The 27,834-nt window shown below is 39.4% G+C and overlaps 1 protein-coding gene across 14 annotated transcripts in view; it reads left to right on the forward strand.

Annotated features, from left to right (window-relative positions):
* Positions 1 to 27,834, forward strand: part of ZC3H14 (zinc finger CCCH-type containing 14) — a 46,894-nt gene that overhangs the window by 9,917 nt on the left and 9,143 nt on the right. For 5 of the 14 annotated variants that reach the window (XR_004968433.1, XM_036314975.1, XM_036315005.1 and 2 more), the window contains 8 exons: positions 233 to 662; positions 1,204 to 1,364; positions 1,941 to 2,041; positions 3,736 to 3,891; positions 16,675 to 16,749; positions 22,185 to 22,344; positions 23,086 to 23,318; positions 26,879 to 26,999. Coding sequence is in view for 13 of the 14 variants with exons in the window: in XM_036314975.1 (XP_036170868.1) it covers positions 233 to 662; positions 1,204 to 1,364; positions 1,941 to 2,041; positions 3,736 to 3,891; positions 16,675 to 16,749; positions 22,185 to 22,344; positions 23,086 to 23,318; positions 26,879 to 26,999 (1,437 nt within the window). In the remaining variant the exon portion in view is untranslated. Of the gene's footprint in view, positions 1 to 232; positions 663 to 1,203; positions 1,365 to 1,940; positions 2,042 to 3,735; positions 3,892 to 13,343; positions 15,152 to 16,674; positions 16,750 to 22,184; positions 22,345 to 23,085; positions 23,319 to 26,878; positions 27,000 to 27,834 lie in introns of those variants that run through there. The other 9 variants (XM_036315015.1, XM_036315019.1, XM_036315031.1 and 6 more) reach the window with 6 other exon arrangements.

Genomic DNA, 27,834 nt, shown 5'->3' on the forward strand with positions numbered 1-27,834 from the left:
GTAGGTGGTCATGAGCAATTTTTTAAATAAAATAAAGAGTGGATAAGACCAAAGTATGATTATCTTAAATATAGTAAAGTTTAAAACAAAAAAGCCATTTCAAAGTAGTTTCTAATGGACTACATAAAGGGAATATTCATTCTTTTTCATTACAATTTAAGTAAATATTCTTTGACTATTTGAACATATTCCTCTAAATTGGTTGTAATATGTTTGAGTATGTGTTTAATAGGCAGAGTTATGATGATGGAGCTGCAACCCGATTAATGTCAACAGTGAAACCTCTAAGGGAGCCAGCACCCTCTGAAGATGTGATTGATATTAAGCCGGAACCAGACGACCTCATTGATGAAGACCTCAATTTTGTGCAGGAGAATCCCTTATCTCAGAAAAAACCCACAGTGACACTCACATATGGCTCTTCTCGCCCTTCTATTGAAATTTATCGACCACCTGCAAGTCGAACTGCAGATGGTGGTGTTCATTTAAACAGGTTGCAGTTTCAACAGCAGCAAAACAGTATTCATGCTGCCAAGCAGCTTGATATACAGAACAGCCGGGTATATGAAACGGGACGTTTGTGTGAGCCAGAAGTGCTTAACAGCTTAGAAGAGACTTACAGTCCTTTTTTCAGAAACAACGCAGAGAAAATGAGTATTGAGGTTTGTATGTACTTGTGAATCTTGCCTTGTTAGGCTGAAAATTGGCAGTTCTTTATACTAAATAGTATGTGACATAACTAAATACATACATATTGCTTGTTTATTTTAAACTGATTTCTGTGTGCTCAATATAGCATACCAATCAGATTTTCCTCTCCATGACTGACTTCTACAAGTGTATATTACACCTTGTTTACTTTCATGGGATGCCAAAATGTGAGATAGTTTTAACAATACCTTATAGTTTTGGTGGGATTTTAGGTCAATTTTAAATTTTTCATGTCATTTACTGGAAAAGAAGTAACCATTTTGTTAGTTTTCTCAACAGTGCTATTTGCTGCTGCATATAAATGAATGTAAAGCACTAGTTTTTGTTTTTGTTAAAGATTGGCTATTAGGGATAATATTCATATTTTTATAAGAAACCGGAAATAGCCCATAAATTATTAACATGATTGGCTTTTTCTTAAAGAGAAAAAATTCTGTGGTAGAACTTTGTTATTTTCTGAGACTAGGTAAGCATGAATTTATCTGATTACAGGAAGAAAACTTTCGGAAGAGAAAGTTGCCTGTGGTAAGTTCAGTTGTTAAAGTAAAAAAGTTTAATCACGATGGAGAAGAGGAGGAGGAAGATGATGATTGTGGGTCCCGCGCAGGAAGCATCTCCAGCAGTGTGTCAGTGCCTGCAAAACCCGAAAGGAGGTACCTGAACATGTTTGTAACTTAATCTTGAATTGCTTGGTGGTGCCTTCTGTGTTTCTTGAAGAGGATATCATAAAAATAAAAATTTAATAGCATATAAGACTTTTCCATTGGTTTTTGAATAAACCATATTAATGAAAGAAAAACTTAAAATTGGAGAAATTGCTGAGAATATTAAAAACTAATATGGGTGGGAAGTTGATTGGATTCATTATTTTAAAAAGTTATAAGGTTTCAGTCTACTTGGCATTTCCTAGAAACTACGGCTAGTCTGTTCAAACCTAAGAGAATGTCCTGGGCCGGTGGCTCAGTTGGGTGGATTGTCCTGTACACTAAAAAGGTAATGGCTTTGATTACTAGTCAGGGCATGTGTCTAGGTTGTGGGTTCGATCTCCAGGTAGGGTGCATGCGGGAGGCAACAGATTGATATTTCTCTCCCCCACCCTCCACCCCTTCCTCTCTAAAATCAGTAAAAACATATCCTCGGGTGGCACAAAAAACTTGAGGCTATAGTAAAGGCATAGTGGCTAGCACATAAAGAATTCAAATCTATAATTAAAATGTTTTCTTTTTTAGACCCTCACTTCCTCCTTCTAAACAAGCTAATAAGAACCTAATTTTGAAGGCTATATCTGAAGCTCAAGAATCTGTAACAAAAACAACTAACTATTCTACAGGTAATTTAAATGAATTATGTTTTCATTAAGTAAGAGATTTCTGTAACTCTTGAGTAAGCTAGAAATGATGATCCCCAAGCTGTGGTGAAATAAAGAACTCTACCCAATGTCAAGACCAAGGTGCAGTTCAGAAGAATGGGTTTAAACGGAGATTAGGCCAGTTTGAGAAACTTTCCCAACTGTCAGTGGAATTTATTTCTTTGAGCAACTGTCATGTCTTTTACTCCCTCTTTCCAGTGTGTGTGAAATAGATAATAAATATAAATTATTACATGTTTTAAAGCAAAGGAGATGAGTCAACTATAATCTGATCATACAAAAAGCTCATTCTGAAATGCAAACCATATCATGGATGTCATGTCATTAAATTCTGTACTCTGTGCCCCACATGCTAGAGTTGGGTGTGAAATTTCATTCATAAGTTGTAATGATTACTCACTTTAAATTTTATTTTATTTTTGCTGCCTATTTGATGATGATTCTTTTAGAGCTGTTCTGCTTTTTCATATTTCTTTTTGCTACCCCTTCCTAGAGTGAAGGAAACTATAAGCTTACTTTTGATCCTGATAGTCATCTGTCTCCCTGCTTCTCCTCTTTTAACCTCAAAACATGAAATTGAACAGGTTTTGTCATATAGGATAAGGATTCTCAGGCAAACTGAACAGTTCTTTTATTTACACTCCCATTTTGTCACAATAGTGTTTAAAATGATGAGTGTAGAATTGTACTCATTTGTGAACTTGAAATTTTTTTGCTTTTATAATAGTTGGATATTGCCCAAGTTTTGTTTTGTTTTTTCTTTTTTCTTGAGAAATAGCATTGAAATTCTTTCTTTACCTACTTTATCTAAATTACAATTTGAGGTTGTTAATGGGATCACAAAGTAGAACAGTGATGGCGAACCTATGACACACGTGTCAGAGGTGACATGTGAACTCATTTTTTTGGTTGATTTTTCTTTGTTAAATGGCATTTAAATAAATAAAATAAATATCAAAAATATAAATCTTTGTTTTACTATGGTTGCAAATATCAAAAAATTTCTTTATGTGACACGGCACCAGAGTTAAGTTAGGGTTTTTCAAAATGCTGACACGCTGAGCTCAAAAGGTTCGCCATCACTGAAGCAGAACCTAAATTCCATTTGGTTAAAATGAATATATATGTGCTTCAGTGTATATATGGCATGTGGTTTAACCCCTAGTGTGCTGGGGAGCGCAGTTGCGCTCCTCCTGTCTTTCGCCAAAAGTACCGGGAGCGCTATCAAAGCTTCGAAATGGCATCCAGTTCTAAATCTGCTCATATTAGTGATGGTGATATTGCTAAATATGTCAGTGTAGTAAAGGTTTCCTTAAGTTTTTGAACATGTAACTTCATTTACTTGTGATTCATAATTTTTTTCCTAAACTGCTGTAAAATCAGCAAAAATGCCTTGGCAATTTTAGCATAGTTCCTAGGATATTGGTTGGCACTCAAAAGGTTAAAATGTGTAGATGCTGTTTATACACATAGAGGTATTTAAGTCAGGTTATCTATCCCTTGAGAATATTGTAAGAAAAAATGAGGTGATATCTATGAACTGTTTAAAACTCCTCATGTTCTAAAGTAAAGGAGGCATTTATGTTTAATATGACTATTGAGTTTGATGTATTACTACATTTGCATTTCCATCTTTTTTGCTTTTTATATAAAAGTCTCGCAGAAACAGACACTTCCAGTTGCTCCCAGAACTCGAACTTCTCAAGAAGAATTGCTGGCAGAAATGGTCCAGGGGCAAAGCAGGACCTCTAGAATAAGTCCCCCCATTAAAGAAGATGAAGCAAAAGGAGATAATGTAGAGAAAGGTCAAGGTAATAATTTAAACGATACTTCATCCTCTATTACACTTTTTTCATGAGGCATTACATATTTTCCAGTGGGTGTTTATGAAATGTTATATTATGAGAAAAGTGCTCACTAGCCCAAAAATAGAATAAGAAGGGACCATGAGGAATCTATATTAACATATTTCAGAGTTTTAAAAACCTTTTTATCAGGGAAATTTTTAATGTTCTCAAAGGGGAAAGAATAGTGCAATGAATTTCCATAAACTCAGTCATCCAGCTTTAGTATTATCAATATTTTGCTGGTCTTTAGAATGTCAATTTAAAGATACATAGATATCTACATTAAAGCTTTCCTTCTTTTTGTTAATTCTACTCGAATTTGAAATCTTATCTTTAAATCTCCCTTTTCTGAGCATCCTCTCTGTCTCTGACCTGCTAGATGCCTTATGTCTTAGTGGCCCTATTTTATCCCCTTGTGCCTGACAAACTACAGTTAGCTTCCAGCTGATCTTTCTGTTTCCTTTCTCTTAGCTCCCATCCCCGACTCCTGCACTAACACTCTCCATCTAAAGTATGACTTAATGTGACTTCTTTGTCAGAGCATTTATAGTGTGTGAGTCCCGCACACATACCTCCCAGGGCATGGCCCAGGACTGATGCCATCAACTTGGCCTTTCGACAGCTTCCTTGTCTGGCCGCTGGGTCTGCCCAGCCCTTCCCCCACTGCTTTCCACTGTTTCTTCTTGTCCCCATTAGGAAATATTCTAGTTTCTTCTTTTTCTGTGATTTGAATTTTAAAATCCCACCAAAACTGTATGCTCATCATGTTGTTTCTAACTTACACTTTGCTAAGACTGGAATATGTTTATTACTCCTCTTCAACTGTATCCTTGAAGTAGTTCCAGGTTCATTTCAGTTTTACTTGTTTCATGAAGCTTTGTGAGTTTATCCTATATTTGTTTCTTTGTTCTCTCTTTAAAAAAAAGATCTTTGTATTGTACAATTTTCCATGTGAAGGTTATTTACAGTTCCAATAAGTGATGGACCTGAGCGCAGGAAAACCCCAAGCCAGCCAGTAGGTAGTAACTGGGAAGTGTGAGTGAGCCAGTTTGTGGAGAGCAACTGGGTTTGAGCTTCAGTAGAAATAGCAAAGGCAGTAGATTGAATGAAGCCCACGATTTCATGATGATATTTTTAACTTTTTTTTTACGATGATTATTTTAAGAAGTAGACCCTAATTCAGTGATGGCGAACCTATGACACGCGTGTTAGAGGTGACACGCAAACTCATTTTTTTGGTTGATTTTTCTTTGTTAAATGGCATTTAAATGTATAAAATAAATATCAAAAATATAAGTTTTTGTTTTGCTATGGTTGCAAATATCAAAAAATTTCTATATGTGTTGCCAAAACCGGTTTGGCTCAGTGGATAGAGCGTCGGTCTGCGGACTGAAAGGTCCCAGATTTGATTCCGGTCAGGGGCATGTACCTTGGTTGAGGGCATATCCCCAGTAGGAGATGTGCAGGAGGCAGCTGATCGATGTTTCTCTCTCATCGATGTTTCTAACTCTATCTCTCTCCCTTCCTCTCTGTAAAAAATCAATAAAATATATTTAAAAAAAAAAAAAAATTTCTGTATGTGACACGGCACCAGAGTTAAGTTAGGGTTTTTCAAAATGCTGACAAGCCGAGCTCAAAAGGTTCGCTATTGCTGCCCTAATTGATCACTTTCTGGAAAATAATAGATTCTAAACCAAATAAATAATTGAGCATTTCTACTGTCTTTCCTTTAAGAATGGTGCCACTGGGTAGCAAAGTGGTACAGGAGTTAGCTCATATTTTTGTAATATAAGGTTTTCTTGGAACCACCATGCTTATTCATTTATATACTAGAAGCCCAGTGCACAACATTTGTGCACTGGAGGGGGGGTGCCCTCAGCCTGGCCTGCACCCTCTTGCAGTCCGGGACCCCTTGGGGGATGTCCGTCTGCCTGCCCTTGGGGAGCAGGCCTAAGCTGGCAGGTGGACATCCCCCGAGGGGTCCTTAGTGCTGCTAGGGAGGCGGGAGGGGCTCCCACCACCTCCGCTGCACTCGCCAGCTATAAGCTCCGCTTCTGGCTGAGCAGTGCTCCGCCTATAGGAGTGCACAGACCACCAGGGGGTGGCTCCTGCATCGAGAGTCTGCCCCCTGGTGTTCAGTGCATGTCATAGCAACCAGTCATTCCACTGTTTGGTTGATTTGCATATTGGCCTTTTATTATATAGGATTGTTTCTGGCTGCTTTTGTTCTATAACCATAGAGTTGAATAGTTGCAACAGACCATGTAACCCACATAACCTAAAATAGAAGAAGTTTGCCAACCCTTCATATAGATGACGGAAGCATCTTATGAAATCATTCTAGCTAATAAAGTCAAAACCAGCCATTTTGTACCTCCTGATGAAAGAATAAAATTCTACCTTAGTCTTGCCAGAGTGATCAAGTCTCTGATACAGCAGTCAGCTTGAAGGAAGTGCAGAGGCCAAAACATGTTGGCTGAGCTACCCCATGTATGTATAGCAGGCAAAGTATAGTTTCTGGGAGTTATATAGGTCAAAAAGCCAAGAATTCTAGATTAAAAGTCTTTTTTTTTTTTTAAATTAATTAATTAATTAATTAATTTTTTTTTTATTTTATTTTTTTTTATTGCTTAAAGCATTACAAAGAGTATTACATATGTCTCCTTTTTTCCCCCGCCCTTGACAATCCCCTGGCCTCCCCTCCCCCCCAGTGTCTTATGTCCATTGGTTATGCTTATATGCATGCATACAAGTCCTTTGGTTGATCTCTTACCCACCCCCCTCCTGCCCTCCCACCCTCCCCGGCCTTCCTGCTGTAGTTTGACAGTCTGTTCGAGGCAGCTCTGCCTCTGTATATTAAAAGTCTTAAAAGACAAAATAAAGGTGGCAAAGTTAAGCTCTAGTGCAGTGGTTCTCAACCTTCTGGCCCTTTCAATATAGTTCCTCATGTTGTAACCCAACCATAAAATTACTTTAGTTGCTACTTCATAACTGTAATGTTGCTACTGTTATGAATCGTAATGTAAATATCTGATATGCAGGATGGTCTTAGGCGACCCCTGTGAAAGGGTCGTTTGACCGCCAAAGGGGTTGCGACCCACAGGTTGAGAACCCGCTGCTCTAGTGTCTAGACTAGAGCTTGTGTGATAAAACCATAAACAAAACAGTATTACTATGAAAGGCAATAGTGATTACTTTTGGAGAGGACTTACTAGGATGGAGCTTGTAAGGGGGCTTCTGGGGTGGCTGACATAGCTACTTCCTTGACCTAGAAGACAGTTGTAAGGATGTCTCTGCCTTATGAAAATGATTGAGCTGTTACTTGTTTTGTGTGGTTTTCTATATCATTGTTTTTTTTGTTTGTTTTTTTTTTTGTTTTTTTTTTAAATATATTTTACTGATTTTTTACAGAGAGGAAGGGAGAGAGAGATAGAGAGTTAGAAACATCGACGGGAGAGAAACATTGATCAGCTGCCTCCCGCACATCTCCCACTGGGGATGTGCCCGCAACCCAGGTACATGCCCCTGACCGGAATCGAACCTGGGACCTTTCAGTCCGCAGGCCGATGCTCTATCCACTGAGCCAAACCGGTTTCGGCCATTGTTTTGTTTTAAAGTGAGACAATAGAAGTGATATCAAGGACCTCTACTGATGGAGGACTATTACTACTCTTACTGGATTCTTACTGTGCTTTTTTTAAAAAAATATATTTTATTGATTTTTTTACAGAGGAAGGGAGAGGGATAGAGAGCTAGAAATATCGATGAGAGAGAACCATCGATGAGAGAGAATCATCGATCAGCCGCCTCCTGCACACTCTCTTTTGGGGATGTGCTCGCAACCAAGGTACATTCCCTTGACTGAACTCGAACCTGGGACCCTTGAGTCCGCAGGCCAGTGCTCCATCCACTGAGCCAAACCGGCTAGGGCATTACTGTGCATTTTTAAGCATGTGCAGCAAAAGTTCACTCTTTTTGGACAACTGAGCCTGTGTCTAGTCCCACTGTGTTTGGCTTGGATACACCCTACCAGCTCCACCAGTGTAACAACAGAATGGCACACATTGCTTCTGTGAAGTGTCAGCCTTCAGATACATGGTTGCTCTTCGGCTATGCATACTCTTGTTGGGTTTCATGAGTGTTCTTCAAATGAAATGAAGATTTGAACCTCTTGATTTGCAAGATTTTGTGAGATTTTCTGGTCAAGTGAATAGTGAGCAATTTTCAGAGGTCACTTCAGGATGCTTTTATTAGAATTATTGATGTAGTTGGACTAGTTTCTATCTTTGTATTTGCTTGCTTTTGTTGTTCCTCGTCTTTTTCCTTTACTCATTAATTACTATGGTTATTGTTGATTATCCAGCTCTACTACCTCCCCCCCCACTAATTTAAATTTAAACATTCCATTTCTGTTCTTTTAGTGGTGAATTTTATCAAGCAAGTTTAATTGAATATTCCAAAAGTTAATATTCTGACCCTATTCTCAAATAGTAAACGAACTTTAGTATACCTTGGCACTAGTCTTTACCCTCCTGACTTATGTTATGTTTGGTCTTTTTAAAAATGCATAAATTGAGCACCATTATCTTATTTTACCCAGGCAGTATTTGCTTAGATATACCAATGTTTATCATTTTTAATTTTCATATCTCTTGAATGTTATTTGGGGATCATTTTCTAATTTTTTGAAGTATATTCTTTGGAAGTTTCTTTAGAACAGGTCTACTGGTGGTAAATTTCCCAAGAGCCTGTTTACCTATAAACATTTTTTTTCTCTTTGTTCTTAGGCAGTAGTTTTGCTGGATACCCATATCTAGGTTAACAATAGTCATTTGCTCTTAGCACCTTGTATATCTTATTCCACTGTCTTCTGGCTTCCATTGTTGTTGAGTGGACATCTGTTATTCTAATTGTCTGTTGTTCCTTTGTAGGTGATCTGTCCTTTCTCTGGCTGCTTTCAAGATCTCTTTGTCTTTGATGTTCTACAGTTTCACTACGATGTGTCTAGGCGTGGGTTTCCTTTTATTTTTCCTATTTGGTATATGTTGTATAAAAATATTTAAAATAAAATATTTCACATTATCAAATAAATGTTCATCACAGAAAATTTGGTAAAACAAATCATTGTAATACCTGCTGGTAAATTAGAAAATAATCAAATAGTATAGAGAAATTTAAAATAAAAAAACAACATTCCTGCCTTGGCTGGTGTTGCTCAGGGTTGGAGTGTTGGCCCACAGATCAAAGGATCTTGAGTTCGATTCCCAGTCAAGGGCATGTAACTGGACTGCAGATTTGTTCCCTGGTCCCAGTTGGGGTACGTGTGAGAGGCAATCAGTTGATGTGTCTCTCAATCTCTGTTTCTCTCTCTCTCCCTCCACCCCCTCTCTCTCTTTCCTCATCCCTCCCTCCTTCCCACTCTCTCTAAAAAATGTAAAAAAAAAAAAAATATATATATATATATATATGTAAAAAATATCCTTGGATGAGGATTAACAAAAGCAAAAAAGGGCAACATTTCTTTTTCATTCTTCTCCACGCTGATCCTCCCTAGAGGCCACTGCTTTTGAATGACTGTTTTATGACTTTAATTTTCTCCATGTTTGTAATAATTTGCTTATACCAGTTCCTTAATTCACCAACTATAAGATGGTATCTTTTGATTTCTTTGTATATCAGGATCTAACTCACTTTTCCCTCTCTCTAAGCCCATACAGTAAAATCACTATTTTTAGTTATTTACTGGTTACTTTTGTAATGTTAGGAAGTATAACTAAATATCTATATTTTGTCTGATTAACTATATTTCAGTATGTTTTGACTCCCCAATTCCAGTACATTTTGACTCCTAAGAAATAAGGATATTTATGTTCTTTAATTCTTTTTTTTTTTAATATATTTTTATTGATTTTTTACAGAGAGGAAGAGAGAGAGATAGAGAGCCAGAAACATCGATGATGAGAGAAACATCGATTAGCTGCCTCCTGCACATCTCCCACTGGGGATGTGCCCGCAACCCAGGTACATGCCCCCGACAGGAATCGAACCCGGGACCCTTCAGTCCAAAGGCCGACGCTCTATCCACTGAGCCAAACCGGTTTCGGCGTTCTTTAATTCTTATATACTTTTTCTCCCATCTTTTAAACTTTCTCATCTCACAATTGCATTTACATTTTTTTCTGTTTCCTAAGTAACACTACCATTCTTTTTAGATTGCTCTAAAAATTGAGAACCAATAAGCATTTATATTATTAAGATTATATAAATATTACTTATTACAGGGCCAAATTAAAATTTTATTCTACAGTTCTTTGTTTAGGGGTTCCCTAGAGTCGTTTATTTTTCCCCCTTTTGGTAATTTTTTTGTTTTCCTTCGTTCTCCCCCCCCCCCCCCCTTTTGCATTGCCTGCCTGTATTATAGCCTAAAGATCTATCATTTTAAACCATTAAGCTTTGGGTTTTCCTTTTTTCTTAGGTACCTTCCTACTAAAGCAACTGTTCTCTTTTGCTCATCTGACTGGTTGCTCTCTAGGTCTGCCTCAAGGATATCATACCCAGATATATTTTCCTCGTTTGCTCTGCATTTCCTGGGTCCCACTTTGTCTTCTCAGTATATTCTGTTTTGTCACTACATCGTGAAGAAACTTAAAAAGTATGGGAGATAAATTTTCTAAGTGCTTAGAAATCTAAAGTGTTCAAAGGAGCATGTCTGAGATAGTGTTTCCTCTCCTTGAAATATGTTCTTTCAGATGTCCACATAGTTCGTTCAAAAGTCATCTCTGTGAGGCCTTCCCCAGCCCCACATTCCCTAACTCACCTTTCTATGCTGTTTTTCTCCATAGTACTTATTGCCACTTATATATTTTATATTTTCATAATTTAGATGTTTTTACCCAGACTTAGAATTTTAAATATGTATCATCAACATAAACTATGTTATATATATATTTATTTTTAGTTATTGATTTTATAGAGAGTTGGTAGGGGTAGAGACATACATCAACTTTGTTGTTCCAATTACATATGCATTCATTGGTTGCTTCTTGTATGTGCCTGACTGGAGGTTGAACCCTCAACCTTGGTGTATCGGGGTGATGCTCTAACCAACTGAGCTACCTGGCCAGGGCTAAACTATGTTATATATATGTATTTAAATATGTTTTTATTTATTTCAGAGAGAGGAAGAGAGAGGAGAGAGAGAGACATCAATGATGAGAGAATCATTGATTGGCTGCTTACTGCACGCCCCCTACTGGGTATTGAGCCTGACACCCAGGCATGTGCCCTGAGTGGGAATCAATCCAACCATGACCTCCTGGTTCATAGGTCAACTCTCAACCACTGAGTCACACTAGCTGGGCTTGATAAATATGTTCTCCCTTCCCAACCAGACTATAAGCTCTTTTACTAGGGATCTGTGTTGGTTGTTCATGTCTTTTACTGAGTACCCAGAACAGTGCATGGCATGAATAAGAGCTCAGGAAATATTTATGTCCCTCCTGCGTTGCCTCTGACTTGAAGTTTTCCCAGGGTCTCATTTGGCTTTTCTGCTCTGCCCCATAGCCAGTATTTGTGTGTATATTTTCCATTTTCCAGGGGTGGTTGAAATCTCATCTGCTATGATCCCCTCTCTAAGCCCATCTTTAAATCAGTGATCTCTGTATTTTTTACCATACAATTTTTTATATACTAAAATAATTTCTCGGTGCTTACACTCAATATACGTATTTTATTTACATTTACACCCGCTATTATTAGTGTGTATGTTAGAACATGTAAAAAATAGAACTCTGAGAAGGATAGAAATGATAAATATTAGAATTTCTGATATTTTCTTCCTACATTTTATTGGATAATCTTAGAAACCCAGTTTGGAATCCATTGCTGTATGTTGAAGACTTGTGCCCTTTAAGTTTCTTCCTTCCTTTTCATGGACTCTCCAGAGGAGAGCCTATAATCGTATATACTTGATCTATCATGTTGGACTAGAAGCACTTAGTTTTAGTATAGAGGAGGTTTATGTTAAGAGAAAACTAGGGAAATCCCCCTGTGTTCTGTCCACAGTCTTCCTCAGAGGTAAGCACTGCACCCCAACTAGTTTGATGTGCTATCTGTAGTCTTCCTGGCTTTTTAAAAATGTATATATATGTTCACTTTCTGTGTCAAGTAGAATTACATGTATATTTGTATGCATGCACATATTATATGTGTATATAAAATAGGAGTTATACCATGTGAATTTCTCTAACGTTTATTCCACTTAATGTATCATGAAGTATAAGATAGTGACTGTGACTGATATATGGATTCAGGGAGCCTGATTGTTTAGGTGTTAATCCAGGCTCTGCCACTTACTAGCTGCCTTTCAAGGTTCCAGTTTCCCTAAAATATGTAAACTTCCTCTGCTGATAGATATTTACATTGGAATCTCTAGAAGGATCTTTGCTTACTTTGCATTCTAAAGGTGGTCTAGGCACAATGGGTGACAACAAGAAGCTTCAAATGGGCTTTTTTTTTTAGCTACCTTGTTTCCCTGTGACTCATCTCTGCTTTTCTCATTGAAGTGTGTTTGCTACCCTCCAGTGAACCACCTGGTTTGCAGGTGGCACACAGCTCTTCCTAATGTGTGCTATAGGTGTCATCCATAAGCTAGTGCTCTTAAAAAATTCTCTGTGAATCCAAAGCCTTGTAAATTTTGAAAATTATTTTCTATCCAAAGATTTTGAAGGGTTAATTTACAGATATAATAGAGAAACGAATAAAGGTTATTATATAAACTTAAGCATTTTTACTTTATTATGTTATTGTGTTACTAGAGGCCCGGTGCATGAAAATTCGTGCACTTGGCGGGGGTGGGGGGGGGGTCTCTCAGCTTGGCCTGCGCCCTCTCAGGGGAGGTCCACCTGCCAGCTTAGGCCTGCGGGAAGCAGGCCTAAGCCACAGTCGGACATCCTTAGCGCTGCTGTGGAGGCAGGAAAGGCTCCCTCCACTGTCTTTGCACTGGCCAGCCACGAGCCAGCTTCTGGCTGAGCGGCACTCCCCCTATAGAAGTACACTGACCACTGGGGGGCAGTTGCTGTGCTGAGCGTCTGCCCCCTGGTGGTCAGTGCGCATCATAGCAACTGGCCATTCCAGGTAGTTCTAGGGTCAATTTGCATATTACCCTTTTATTATATAGGATTGTGAACAATATCTAGCTGAGAAACCAAAGGCTACAATTATTTATAAGAATTACTCTTTTGCCCAGCCTGTGTGGCTCAGTGCTTAAATGTTGACCTATGAACCAGGAGGTCGGTTTGAGTCCCTGTCAGGGCACGTGCCCGGGTTGTGGGCTCCATCCCCAGTAGGTGTCATGCAGGAGGCAGCCAGTCAATGACTCATTCATCATTGATGTTTCTCTCTCTCTCTCTCTCCTCCCTTCCTCTCTGAGATCAATAAAAATGTGTTAAAAACAAAAAAAGAATTATCCTTTTGGAGAGGCACTGGGTAATCGTGTTCACCATCTTATATCTTCATATTTTAAATTGGTGATACTACCAAATTGACCTATAAATATAACTCAGTGTTTTAAAATTTCTGCTTGTTTTTTGCAGAAATTGGCAAAATGTTCCTAATATTGATATGGAGATGAAAAGAACCTAAATAGCCAAAACTATTGAAAAATAATAAAGTCGAAGGACTTATATTTCCCAATTTCAAAACTTGCTACAGACTTACAGTAATTAAAACTGGTACTCTCATAAGGTATAATAAAGACCAATGGAATCAAATTGAGAATCCAGAAATGGACCAATATATTTATGATCAATTGGTTTTAAACAAGTATATCAAGACAATTCAGTGGGGGGAAGAATAATCTTTTTCAACAGGTGGTGTTGGACAGCTGGATATCCACATGCAAAAGAATGAAGTAGGGTCCTTCACTACTACATATATAAATTTTTAACTTAAAATGGATCAAAGACCTATATGTAAGAGCTAAAATTACAGAACTCTTGGGAGAAAAAATAGGTGTAAATTTATAAGTAAGCTTGGTTTAGTCAGGCAATGGTTTCTTAGATATGGCACCAAAAGTCAAAGAAACTAGATCAATTGGATTTGATCAAAGTTTAAAATTTTTGTGTTTCAAGAAAATGAAAAGACAACCCACAGAATGGAAGAAAACCACATATCTAATAATGTGTTAGCATCAAACCAAGGCAAAGTCTCTATTTCCCCCTATCTTTAAATTTCTACCATTTCATATCAGTGCATTGAATTCCATATCACCATATATTTTTAGAGAGATTTGTGTGTGATCATGAGTCCAATAACCCTCCCTGCCCTCTGCCTACAAAGGAAATGCTAGATACAGTCCTTTACCATTTTTAAGGGGAGAAACTGAAGATACTAGATTAAACACTAATCTGAAGCTTAAAAACTATTATTTAATAGATGTCAGGACAAAATTATATTTAATTTACATTATATCCCAGAATAAAGTACTTAATGTTATATTTTTTAATTTACATCCCAGACCTTCAGTGCTCCTTGTCATGAGGTTAATAGAAAAATTCTTTGTGTGTCATATGTCTGTTTTTAGCCAATCAGAAGCCAGAATTCTCTTGTATGTAATAATAGGGCTTATTGTTTGGAGAGGAGCTGTAAGTAGGACTTTTGAGTTTTGAGTACAGGAATATAGAATCCTGTCTTTTTAGTTACAGGTTTAAAAATGTTATTCATTCTTAATGCTGCTTAAAGTAAAAGCCTTTAATTACTACTTTTACTTTTGATGAAACAATTTAATGGGCTTCAAAGGAAAATATTTTAAAAATAGGAGGGAGAGAGAATTTTATGAATATGTCTTCAAGGTTTTCTTCATCTTTACCGATTTTCGTCTCACCTGAGCCAATTGACTTAGGTTCTGTAACAAGTTCCTCTTGTTCACTGAATGAGCTAGACAATATTTCCCATCTTTTAAGGAAAATATCAACTGATATCAATGAAATTAAAGAAATGAAAACAGCAATGTTGACAGCGGAAGCAAATCTTTTTGATCTAAAAGTTAGAGTGTCACAGAATGAAGCAAAAATTTCGTCTTTGGAGGTTAAAATGAATGAATATTCAACATCAACAGCTGAATGCGACAGAGAGTTCAAAGGTCTTCAAGAGGAAGTAGATTTTGAGTCACAGTCAAGGACTACTGATGTAAAAATAATTGGCTTCCTTAGCAACATTGAGAAAGGTAAATTCTTAATATGATAGCTTCTAGGTACCCACGGTGCTATATATTTTCCTGTAACCTGACTAGTTCTCATACAGAGGCAGCATGTCACAAAGAGCTTGAAAGTTTTCGTGGACCTTTAATGACAAAATTGGACCCTGCATGATTTAACGTAGAAGTTTAGAACTTAACCAGAATTCCGTCCTCTCTAGTGGATCTCTCTGAAATGATGTGCTGAAAAGATAGGTGAGCATAGAGAGATGAAGCAAAAGTTGACATATGAGAAAACGGTCCCTTTTTTTTGTATCTGTCTTGGGAATTTTTTTTTAAATGTAAGACCTGTTGTATTTTAATTGGAAGAGCATTTTTTCCTGTAACCTAATCCGTGTCAGTTTCTCAGGCTGTCCTTTAGGAATGCTGGCTTGACCAAATGACATCTGTCTTTCATTTTCAGGTCAGCTCCTTGGGATTTACTGTATTTTTACCATGATAATTTTGGAAGGAATTAACTTTTATTTTGGCACACCACTACAGGATAATGTAACATATTATAAAAGAAAATAGCTGATACAATTTTGAATTGAGCATAGCTTTTACAGTTTAAAAACCCTTTTAATGAAAATGGTAGTTGGCAGTTCCATGTTTTCGCTGAGTGAGTAAAGGCTATCCTTGTGAAGTGGCCAGTAGTAGATACACTAAAAGTTAGCATGCAGGCACCTAATATTTCAGTGTGTGGAACCCTATCAATCACATCCCTTTGTACGCTGTACTGTGTGATGCTTTTGTCGCAAGTCTGCAAGCGAGTGGGGACCTAATATAGGCTGTGCATTGGACAGGGAGGCTTGGAGAAAGAAGTGTGACAGCCTCGCATCCCTCAGAGCGCTTACCCTCCAATTGAAGATAGAGACAGTTAGTGCTGTGTCAGTGCTGTGTGTGTTTTGCATGTAACTATGAGCCTGTTTCTAGCCGAGCATCTTCTGGGAAATCCAAGTGGTTATTTTCATGCTTTGGTAGGACCTGGACAGTAGAGCTGAGAATTTTACTTGTTCAGTGTTCTCTTCATATCCATCCAAGCCTGTAGTCAGTCTTTTGGGCACTCTCTAACCAGATAACTCTGGAGTGTTTTGTTTTGTAATTCCAGGGGTGGGTGGAGTGAGTCATAATGGAGAGAGCCAGGTGATGGAGAGAGATGCCTCTTACGTTGACCTTGCAGTTGGCAGTCGCCTGTCTCCCATGGTGCAAGCTGTGGGCCCTTGCAGCACCTCCCTTTGGCTTTTCTACCTTTTCACCTTTATCTCCAGTCCAGGAAAACCAGCCTCCAGAGGGAGAGCCAAGAATGTACATTGCTGTTTCTGGTTTAATCCTGAGTACAGGTTTTTGTCTTAAAGACCTTTGGTCTAGAAATATTAGTAAATTGTATTATTTAAACTTTTATTTTTAAGACTTTAAGAACCCAGAAAGATTATTTGGGGCTTAATTTCTGGGACATAAACATGCTGGTATTGTGTTTTAAGCTTAGTTAAGTTTTAAAATATATATTCTAGGAACTCAGCAGAGGCCGTTACTGTCCCGGCTGCAAATTGATCCAGTCATGGCAGAAACTCTGCAGATCAGTCCAGGTTGGTAATCATGTTAAGTTTTCAGTGTAATCGGGCATTTTTTAGTTGCTATTTTCATTACACTTCATTTAATGTGCCTTGTGTTTCTTAGATCCTGCCCTAAGGTGCTATATTTAGGTCTGTGAAAATATTTTAGGGGCAGGTGACAAGATCTGCATTTTCTTTATGTTACATGTGTTTGTATTTTTTACCTCATTCAAAACCTTTCTTCCATTGCTGCCATTTTACGTAGGACCCTGGAATTTGTTGGCTGCTCACTTCCCTGCTCTAGGGATGACTAGAGTCCCTACCCTACTCTCCTCTCTGCCCAACTTTTGCCAGGCCCTGCTGCTGTAGTTTCCCTGCCTGTTGAACCAGTCTTTAGACTCTCATTGCCAGGGACACACCAAGGACTTGTGGTTGTTAGACCCACTGGAACTTACCTTGAGGCTCTCCCACCCCAACACACGCCATGGCTACTTCAGGACTGGGGCTAGTGCCTTATTTATGTCTGTTGCCAGTGCCCTTGCCAGATGCATGTGGAATCCCTCATGTCTGCTGAAAAAATGATGGGAGCCATTGACACCTGCAAACTTAAAATCAGAAGTCTTATTTTCTCCACTTCCTTCTGTCTCCCCCAAACCTGCTCTTCACTGGAAGCTCTGGTGCCTTGACCCTCTGCTTCTCTGCCCCTAACCAAATTTTCTTCCCCGTGATCGGGACTCCACAGTCACCACCTGTATTACCTGACCTTGCCATGGCCTTTTGTGCTTGTCTTCTCTGAGGGTTACATCCCACCCACATGCCAGCTCCTAACCTGCTGATGAGCAGTTTGTTATCACCACACTCATGTCGCTTCAGTTTCTGCCTCTCTTATGGCTTCTCCCTTCTACCTATAAAAGGGGTTAGAAATTCTCCAGTCTTGATTTTCCACTTATCTCCCAACATTCTATCCTACTTTCTACAAGGGCATTTTCCTTCAAATGTTTGGCAGCTGAAGTCTGTGTATGTAGTATCCGCTTAATCAACCCTCACACATTCGTTTTGTTTCCTTTAGTTTTTATATTTATCCATGGTGCCCATACAGTTTGAATCATCAAGTAGTTCTAGTAGGCTTATGAATGACTACATCCTTTGCTTACCTCCTATAATTTTTTAAATTGATTTTAGAGAGGGAAGTTAGGGTTGGGTGGTGGGGGGAGAAACATTGATGAGAAAGAGACATCAATCGGTTGCTTCCCATACACACCAGGACCAGGGATTGAACCCTAAACCTAGGTATGTGCCCTGACCAGGAATCAAACCCATGACCTTCCGGTACATGGGACAACACTCCAACCAATGCCACACCAGCAAGGGCTCTACAATTTTTTTATTTTATTTCTGAGAGCCATTTTATTTGTGCATCTTTCTCCACCCCCCCCCCTTTTTTTTTTTCCCATACTGGTTTTGTTTCATGTATGCAGTACTTTCTCTTATTTCTCTGAGGATATTGAGGTAGTTTCTGACTTTTTTTTTTGTCTTTTATCCAGTTGTTCATTTTGATCACTGTCTTTTGTGAAAGTGGTTTTCTTCAGATGTCTGCAGGCCCTTGGTAGGCTTAGATTTAAGAGTGGGCACTTAGGAAGCTGTTGGTGCTCTGGGTTAATTGGCTGGGGTGTGGGCTTTGGACCTCGCATAGGAACACAGATCTGCAGTGGAGAGTGATGTGTCTTGCTATCTTGGTGCACCCTGATGTCGGTTTTTAGGCCCTTCCTGTAGGCTGGTCAGCTTCTCTAAAGAAAGACCTTTCAAGTAATGGACTGGCTGGGATCCAAGTGGGAAAGGGAACTGGGGAAGGCACCTCAGCATAAATTACTACAGAATGTTTACCTTAACAAGCCCCTCCATGGTTTCTGAATGGTGCTTCTTTCAACCTGGCTGGCATCCCTTGGTGCAGAGACCCCTCTGCTTTTAGCTCAAAAATCTATAAAGCGATACTTTCTCCAAGGGAGAAACTGGTCAGAGGAAACCTGCTTTTAACAGTTTTAATAGTATGCATTTAGTTCATGTTGTAGCACCTTTCTGTCGGAAACCAGGGAGCTTCATCCATAGGTGTCTCCCATGGTGACTAGTGAGAAAGTGGATCTCCAGTTATTCCAGATGTCTTCAGTAGAGAGGTAGGGGAATAGAAACGAGAATTTAGAAAGAACTAACTGTGCTTGAAATGGACACTGGAGCCACGTCTGTTCTGCCCACCCCTAGAATCCCAAGGTCCCCTAATTTCTCAACCGCTGGAGAGAGTCTTGGGATCCATGCTGGTTGGCTTCATTGTTGGCTGCAGACTCAGCTTTTGAAGATCTCCTGAATTGGTTTATCACTTCCGAAGTGTGGTTGTATCTCCTTTCACAATCATTTTCTTGGTGGGTTTTTAAAAAATTAACCCTTTATTGATATTTTAGTGGTGTTTCAGGAGGAAACAGAGCACCTGGGTCAGACGCCTGTGTTCTTCACCCAGATGTCACTATTCCATCTGTCTGGTTCGCCTCGACCTGGGCTGCTCACATTAGTCCTGCAGAGGCGACCAGTGGCTGTGTGGGTGCAGCGCTCCTTTTTCAGTGTCCACTTCCTAAACTGTAGCTTGCGACACTTGAATTCTGTTTTCTTCCATCTCTGATCCATTGGCTCCCAGGACTTTCCTGTCCTCCTACTAATTCCTTTTCATTCTCCTTTGTCAACTCCTTTCCTCCTCTACTGCCCTTTAAAATGTTAACTTTACCCTGTGTCCTGCCCTCAGTGTTATTTTCATCTCCTATATTCTCCCAAGATACAAAGTAGTAGAGTCTCTTTGCCTCAGAAAAGTGCAGGGTGGTGAGAAGGAATGCTGCCGCCCTCAGACTACCTTCTGGACTCTGCCTTTGCTGTCATGAGGCCTTGGATCACCTGTGGTCTCGGGTCACTTGTGGTCTCTGACGTGCAGATCAGTGAGAAGACAGCAGCACTCCGTGTGTACACTTTATTAAACATTCTTATTTCACCTTCACTTTTGACTCTGCTTCTCTTATTTGTCTCCCCACCCCCAGTGGTCTGATCTGAATTTTCACCTTCTTCCTCAACATGTGAGAGCCCCACAACACTTCAAACTAAATAAACCTAAAACTGATATTTATCTTTGCCCTCTTTTATTTTTTATTAACATTTATTGGGGCAACATTGGTTAATAAAATTATACAGGAAAGGGCAAAAATAGGTTTACTGTTGTGAGTATGTGAAACAGTTTATTCGTGTACTAGTATTATTTTTTAAAATGTATTTTTATTGATTTCAGAGAGGAAGAGGGAGAGAAAGCATCAATGATGAGAGAGAATCATTGATTGGCTGCCTCCTGCACACCCGCTACTGGGGATTGAGCCCGAAACCCTGGGTATGTGCCCCTGACTGGAATCGAACCCAGGACCCTTCGGTCCACAGGCCAATGCTCTATTCACTGAACCAAAACAGCTAGGGCATTATTTATAAATTGTGTAATTTTCCATACGAACACCTGTAAACTTCCTTTTGCCCCACCCTTTGGAGGTTTCAAGTGTTCAATTGTGTAATACATCTTCCGTATATTGCATTGTGTGCCCATCACCCCAAGTCAGGTCTCTCCTTCCATCACCATTTATCCCCACCTTATCCTCTTCTACCTCTTCCCACTCTCCTTTCCTTCTGGTAACCAGTATGCTTTTGTCTGTGTCTAGAGTTTTTATGTCTTGTTGGTTGGTTGGTTGGTTTCAGTTTTATATCCCACATATGCATGAAATCATATGGTGGTTGACTTTTTCCATTTGACTTCACTTAGCATGATACTCATGTTGCAAGTGGCAGTATTTTATCTTTTCTGTGTCTGAGGAGTAGTATTCCAATGTATATATGTATCTCATCTTCTTTATCCAGTTCTCTATCGAAGAACCCTCTAGTTGTTTCCATGTCTTGGCCACCTGCCTTTTCCCCCTTTTAAATTGGCTCTTTCTCCTGTCCTCTATTTCCTGCATCAAATTCCTCTTCCTCCTGCTTGCATTCATTCACATGTCTTTACCAGTCTCTGCTGCACTGGCAGGGACGACAGGCATGCCTCCTGCTTGGCATAGTAGGTGAAAATGCACCTGCTGTGAGCTGCTGGTGCTCATGGGAGGGTGTTAGACTAGGAAAAGGGGATGAGACTTTTAACTTGGAGCCTCAACATCACTCCTGGGCAACAGCCTCATAACCGAGATCTAGGACTCTAATCCATCTTACCACTGTTCCTTTTTTCCTGAAAACCAGTTTAAACATGTGACCTCCCTACTTAGAAACCTCTCTGGGTTACTTACTACTTCTGGACCAGAATTTAAACTCCTTTATGCCTCAGCCTCTTCCTTGCCACTCATCTGCTTAGCCCACCACACACAGCCCTCCAGCATACCACAATCTCACTGCCTCAAATCCCTGTGCTCCTAATGAGGAAAGCCCTGCCTTTCTCCATGCGGTGTCCTCTCTTCTCCAGCACTTTCCCTCCTAGTGTGTTCCTGCTCACCCCTTTAGTACCTGTTGTACTTGTTCCTCCTCTGTAAGCCTTTCTTCTCCCAGTTGGAGGAGGTTCTGGACTCTTCCAACCTGCTTACACCCCTTTTAGGTCACTTTTTGGGGCATACGGTTCTGAAATATTTTTGTGTGTACCTAGCCCAGTATTCTCAGCAGTTCACTTTTTTCAGGGAATGAACATGAACGAATAGTCCGAATTTTGGTCTCTGTTATTTGCCTGTTAACTGTGGAGCTCATTAACTCGAGTCCGTTGACTCCATATTGGTAGGTCAGCCATCTCCACTAGGGCTTGGTGTATTTTATAAAGTGTTGGGCCTAAGATGATGTTGCCGATGATGTGAGCTCTACTTATTTGCATTGAAGGTCATTGTGTTCCTTGCTGTATTTTTTAAAATGTCTATTCATCTTAAAATTCTCTCGTATAGTGGTCTTTAAAATCGGGCGGAAATTATGACAGCTGAATTCTTATCATTAGAATGTGTTCATTTCACTAAGTGATACTGTGCAAAATGAACAAAACAGGTTTTAGAATGCTTTTTACACAATCTTTGTATCATAGTTCTAGGGAACATTAGGGCTCTTTATTCTCCATGTTTTTAGGAAGTATTGTATTTAAAAGTAAGTTCATATTGTTAGTATCCCATTAGATGCCTCATGTAAGAACCTTTCCATACTGTCGGCAAGGAGTGTTCTAGAATCCCTTGGTTATATGCTGGAAGAGGGAAAGAATGCTTCTTTGGAAAGATGTTTGACACAGAATTGCAGCCCTGTTCTGAGTAGAACCATTGTGATTTTCCTTTGAAAATAATTACAAATATATATTAAAAACTTGACATTCTTCTCACGTGTGTGATGTTGGGAATGAAGGTATATTCAAAAGTAAACATTTGTGGCCAATTTCTTTGGCTCAGATTACTATGACATGGAATCCCTGGTCTATGCAGACACAAGATCATTTATTCTGAAGAAGCCAAAGCTGTCTGAGGAAATAGTAGTGGCATCAAACCAAGAGTCGGGAATGAAGACCGCAGATACCCTTCGGGTACTTTCAGGACACCTTATGCAGACACGGTAGATGGTTTCTTTTTTTTGTGTAGCTAATTTGTGTTCATTAGATGGGCAGTGCAGGATAACCGTCAGTTTACACTTCCCTCCACCCCATCCTGGTGCTCAGTGTAGAGTGCTTTGACTCAATAGTTAGGCCACGTATATAGTAAGCCAAAATCAGGTTTCAAATATTCCAGTTCATCTTTCTTGTTCGGAAATCCATTATTCTGCAAAATAAGTCAGCGTATGATTTAATGTTAATAAGATTCTTTTCTTTATGTGCATCCAGGAAATGAGATTTTAAAGGCCAGGTGATCAAAATCAGGAAATCTCTCCAGAGTTAGCCAGTTGGGTTGGGATGATCCTTCCCTTAGAAAATTAAAAGTTCTAACAAACATACAGATAGTAAAATTAGTGTAAATGTAGACTGCTGGCTATTGTGCTGTGTGCATGGATGCTGACTTCTCAGTATATTTCCATGTGACCCTATGAGGATCAGATGGACAGAGGGGGTTAGGGTTGAGGAGAAATTGGCTTTAGCCCCGGGGGCGCTGGTAATGCTGCCACAGTGATGGGCCGCAGCCAGTGTGTGGTAGCAGGAATCCCACGGAGGCTGTACCTGCAAGTTCTTCAAAGTCTTTTTTTTTTTAACGGAAGAAACCACAGCAAGTAAGGGAGTGATAGTTCTGCTAAAGAGCACGTTAGGAGGCTCAGCTTTATGTGTTCGTTTCCCTAATTCTGTGGTATTTTCTATCTATCTGGCAGAGATCTTGTACAACCAGATAAACCTGCAAGTCCCAAGTTTATAGTGACGCTGGATGGTGTTCCCAGCCCCCCAGGATACATGTCAGATCAAGAGGAGGACATGTGCTTTGAAGGAATGAAACCTGTAAACCAAACTGCAGCCTCAAACCAGGGACTCAGAGGTCTCCTCCACCCACAGCAGTTGCAGTTGATGAGCAGGCAGCTTGATGACCCCAATGGTAGCTTTGCACACGGTGTGTTGAGAGCTCAGCCTTTCCCTCTTAGGGTGCTGGTATTGAGAAGGAAATCTTTGACATGTTTCTCTGTCTTGAATGAATACTGGTTGGAGGCCTTGCTTTTGTTTATTCCTCAGTAGTGGCCTTTATTTTTTTCAGACAGAACAACCAGTTAAATTTGAGACTGTCTGTCCTGTGAATGTTGGCTGTCGTTTAGGTGCTAACATGGTATTCAGCCATGGAAGCCAAAAAATGCCTTTTATTCATGTCAGAGAATGACCATCATTCTTAATTTCTGTTTGCCTTTTTCTGAAAAAGAAACTGTACTGGCTACTTTCCTCTTTTACCAGCATTAGTCTCTTTTATAATTAACTTGCTAGAAAAATGAATTTGAATTTTGATGCTATTTCTCCTTTGGTGAAATTCTCTTGAGTGAAGTTTCTCACCTAGCAGTCAAAATAGTTCTTGGACGTAGAAAAATCTTATGTTTAAATTAATATTTAAGCATAGTATTTAGAAGTCAGATCAACTCATTTCAGATAGTGACATGCTTTTAGGCAGATGAGCCTTTCTTAGGGCTTTTCACTGGATACCAGTGGCAGGTACAGCTACTGATCATTTTCACTCAGGATAGAGAATAACCATGCTCTTCAGACCTCACATTCCTAGAAACACCTACTTTGACAGGGGAGCCAATTACTACATTTTTAAAAAATAGGTTTTTAATGATTTTAGAGAGAGAGGAAGGGAGAGAAAGATAGACAAACATTGATGAGAGAGAAACATCAACAGGTTGCCCCCTGCACAGTTCCCACTGGGGATTGAACCCGCAACCCAGCCATGCGCCCTGACTTGGAATTGAACCACCGACCCCTTGGTGCATGGGTTGACATTTAACCATTGAACCACACCAGCCGGCCAATTACTGAATCTTAATAGTATCAAAGAAAAAAATGGGTTTTGAAATTTTTCCAGAGTAAAATTTCTTTGCAGATACATGAAAATATATTAAATGGTTTTTTAGTAGCTAAAAAATATAATAGTCCTTAGGGGGAGATACGAGTAAGTGAAGAGATATCGCTATTATCTTGAACTGAATGAGGCAGTAATACAGTGTTACGGTTTTGATTGGTGGCAGAAGTTGAAAATAACCCTATTGAAAGGAGGAAAGGTTTTAAAATGGAAACAAAGATGGTAAGAACTGCAAGTTGGGCACTGCATATTTCTTGACCTTATATATTTTGTCTAAAATAAGAGAATATTCTGGTGCTTTTGCTACTTTGGTTTTCAATTTGGCAGCTTAAATGTTTATATGTTAGGGTCTAGTTTCATTTAAATGTAGATGTCTGTTAAGCTTTATTGGAATATATGTCATCGGCGACATATATACCAGGGGCTATTATGGAGACAGCTGTGATGCGTGGTGAGCCTCCTTCACCATCACTTTGATCTGGGACTCTCGGTATATTACGCTGAGAGATGCCTGAATAGCAGTCACAAAGAGGCTGGGGTCTCTCTTGCTCTCCCCCTCTGAGCAGGGAGTTTGAAACTTTGTCATTGCTTTTGGTGGCTTTTTGTCCAGTGTTTCCAGGATGCTACCGACAGCAGCAGCCGTTTGAAGTCACCCCGACTGGCCATTATATAGCAGTCCAGATTTTATAGTTTGCAGCAAAAAGTGAATTTGCCTCTTAAAATGTAAACAGGAAAAGTTTTAATAGCTTATGAAGTAAATGTTAGGGAAAACCAGAGTCGTGACCTTCGTATATATGGTTTAACATTGCTATCAGGAAGATACAGTGTCCTCGTGCAGTATTTAACCTCTTTAACATGCTTGTGAGTTGCCCCTTATTCCACTTTGCAGCAGCCTGCGATGAGTATTCTGTTAACTTCTCATTTGGCCTGGGTTGCCACATAGATACCATAATCTAAAACAGTGGTTCTCAACCTTCTGGCCCTTTAAATACAGTTCCTCATGTTGTGACCCAACCAATAAAATTATTTTCGTTGCTACTTCAAAACTAATGTTGCTACTGTTATGAATCGTAATGTAAATATCTGATATGCAGGATGGTCTTAGGCGACCCCTGTGAAAGGGTTGTTCGACCACCAATGGGGTCACGACCCACATGTTGAGAACCGCTGGTCTAAAGAATGTTCTTTAGGAGGAAGGTCAGACAGACAAATCTCTGCAAAGCTGACACAAAAACCATTTAAATTTGGAGAAAATCCTCTGGCCCTACCAGATTTTACTTAAGACTAGGGATACTTTTTATCCTGGAGATAAATAATTACTTTATTAAGTAGCCTGGAAAATTTATGTCAGGAGTAGTCATAATAGCGCTGATGGTCTTCCTAACGGGTTTAGGACTGGCTGTGTGTGCCTTGTTATCCTATAATGAAGACGGAAGTCGGGTCACTGTATTGTTAAGTTTTGATTGTTACCTGTTTTGCATTCTTGTTTTCATTTAATCATAAAATTAAGGAAGACATTATTTCCTCTGTGTAAATGAGGAACCTGACATTCAGAGATGTTAGCACTTGCCCAGTGTCTACCTTCTCTGCTAGTAAGTTACAGAGCCAAATTTGAACAGCTCTGTAAGAGATGTAGTTCAAGTGATACCTGCTTTCACAAACATGAATATGAACAATAATAGGTAATACCCATGGTGCTATTGGGAGGGAGGGTTGGATGTGTTGGACCAGAAGTTGGTAGGTAGCTCATGATAGCTACCAGGTGTAACTTTATTTGGTTTATTCTGTTTTGAATTTGAATTAGTTGCCAGCATTTAAAATTTAAATGTCATGTAAAAAGGTTTTTGGCTTACCGAATCAGGAGACAGTCTGGCAACATGGTCCCACTTTCTGAAGTCACAATAATTGACATTGTAATTGGACAGAACCTGGTGAGTGGTATGGCAGAGTGTGCCATCTGATGGTGTGTGCACTGGTCTCTTCCCCACCCGTTTGCTCCACGAGGAGACTGACCGCCATGGTGATCTCACATCCAGCCAGGCGCACTCTGTTAGGTAATCTGCTGGGCCCTGTAGATAATGACATTTGTGACCCATTTTAGGCAAAAGTCTTTCCTCACTTTGAAGACATTGCTGAATTTATCACTTGGACTTAGAAAACTGGGTATTCCTCAGTGAGTTGGAATACTTTTGTATTGGGACCACTGGTGAATTTGCCTGAATGAGAATTCGTTCACATTTTTTATCAACTTGTGTTTTCAGTCTGCATTTCATTTTATTGGCTCTCTACTTGACATTCTTCCCTCTTTTATATTTGATCAGCTCTGAAATATTTTTGAGAATTGGAGTTTTTTGTGAGAACTTTGGCCCTAGTTGCAGCATCACTGTTCACTTACTTCCACAATGCAAACTAGTCTACTTCCTGGATCGTTTACAGCATTCTCTTACAGTGTTGGTCAGATTACTTTGACTCATTTATTTCATATGACTATGGACATAGAAGATAACGATTTTAAGACTGGGTTTTGAGGGAAATTTATTAGAAGAAGTGCCATGTACTGAACTGATCATAATTAATGTATACTTTTAATTCCTCTCCCTTTGTAGCTGAGATGAGTGAACTGAATGTGGCACAGAAGCCAGAAAAACTTTTGGAGCGCTGCAAGTACTGGCCTGCCTGCAAAAACGGGGATGAATGTGCTTACCACCACCCGATTTCACCTTGCAAGTGAGTAGCAGCGAACCATTTCTGGTCTTCAGGTTAATTTCTATATCTGATCACATATTTAGCTTTTTTTTTTTTTTTTTTTTTAAGGCCAAGTTTGAGTTTTGTAACTAAATTCATTGACACTTAACCACGGTCCTGCCCTGAACAGCATATGTGTGTGTAGCGGGGGGTGGGGTGTGGGTGTAGGGGTCGGTGTGTGTGTGTGTGTGTAGGTGTAGGGATGGGGAGATGGGAGGTGGCTTCTTTGTGCCTCAGACCTATGAGATACCGAAATTCTGGGTTTTATTCCAGATTCTGTACATTTAAGGAGGTGGGTATGTAATAACTATCCCAGTTTGTATGCATTGTGTTCATCCATACATACACAAATGTTAAGGCGTTGAGGAAAAACTATATAATAGGTAATGAGAAAATATTTTGGACTTGGGTATAATTTTTCCTAACCAGCTGGCTGTTTAAATGGAATGACCTTTGAGAGATGACTTGTACATTTTGTTTTTGTCCCATAGGTAGAATCTCTCCATGTTTTAATTTCAGGAGCTTTTGATATGAGAATAACATGGATGTATAAATAGGGAGATCGTGGGACAAGTACTCTTTTTGGTAGCACAATCCCTTGTATAAATATTGTGCTCACTATAGTGTTTACTTCATAAAATACATAAACATAGACTTTAATAATTAAGTGGTGTGATTCTCATTATCACCAAAAACTCTTTTACCCTTCATGTGGTTTGGCTGGAGTTGAAAAACTGTTATTATCCCAGGCTTTGGAATAGATAGTTGTGTCCTGTTGATGTATGGCCTCACTTAAAAATGGAGTTTCCTTCTCTTG

Source organism: Myotis myotis, unplaced genomic scaffold, assembly GCF_014108235.1.
Source record: "Myotis myotis isolate mMyoMyo1 unplaced genomic scaffold, mMyoMyo1.p scaffold_m19_p_1, whole genome shotgun sequence".
Lineage (NCBI taxonomy): Eukaryota > Metazoa > Chordata > Mammalia > Chiroptera > Vespertilionidae > Myotis > Myotis myotis.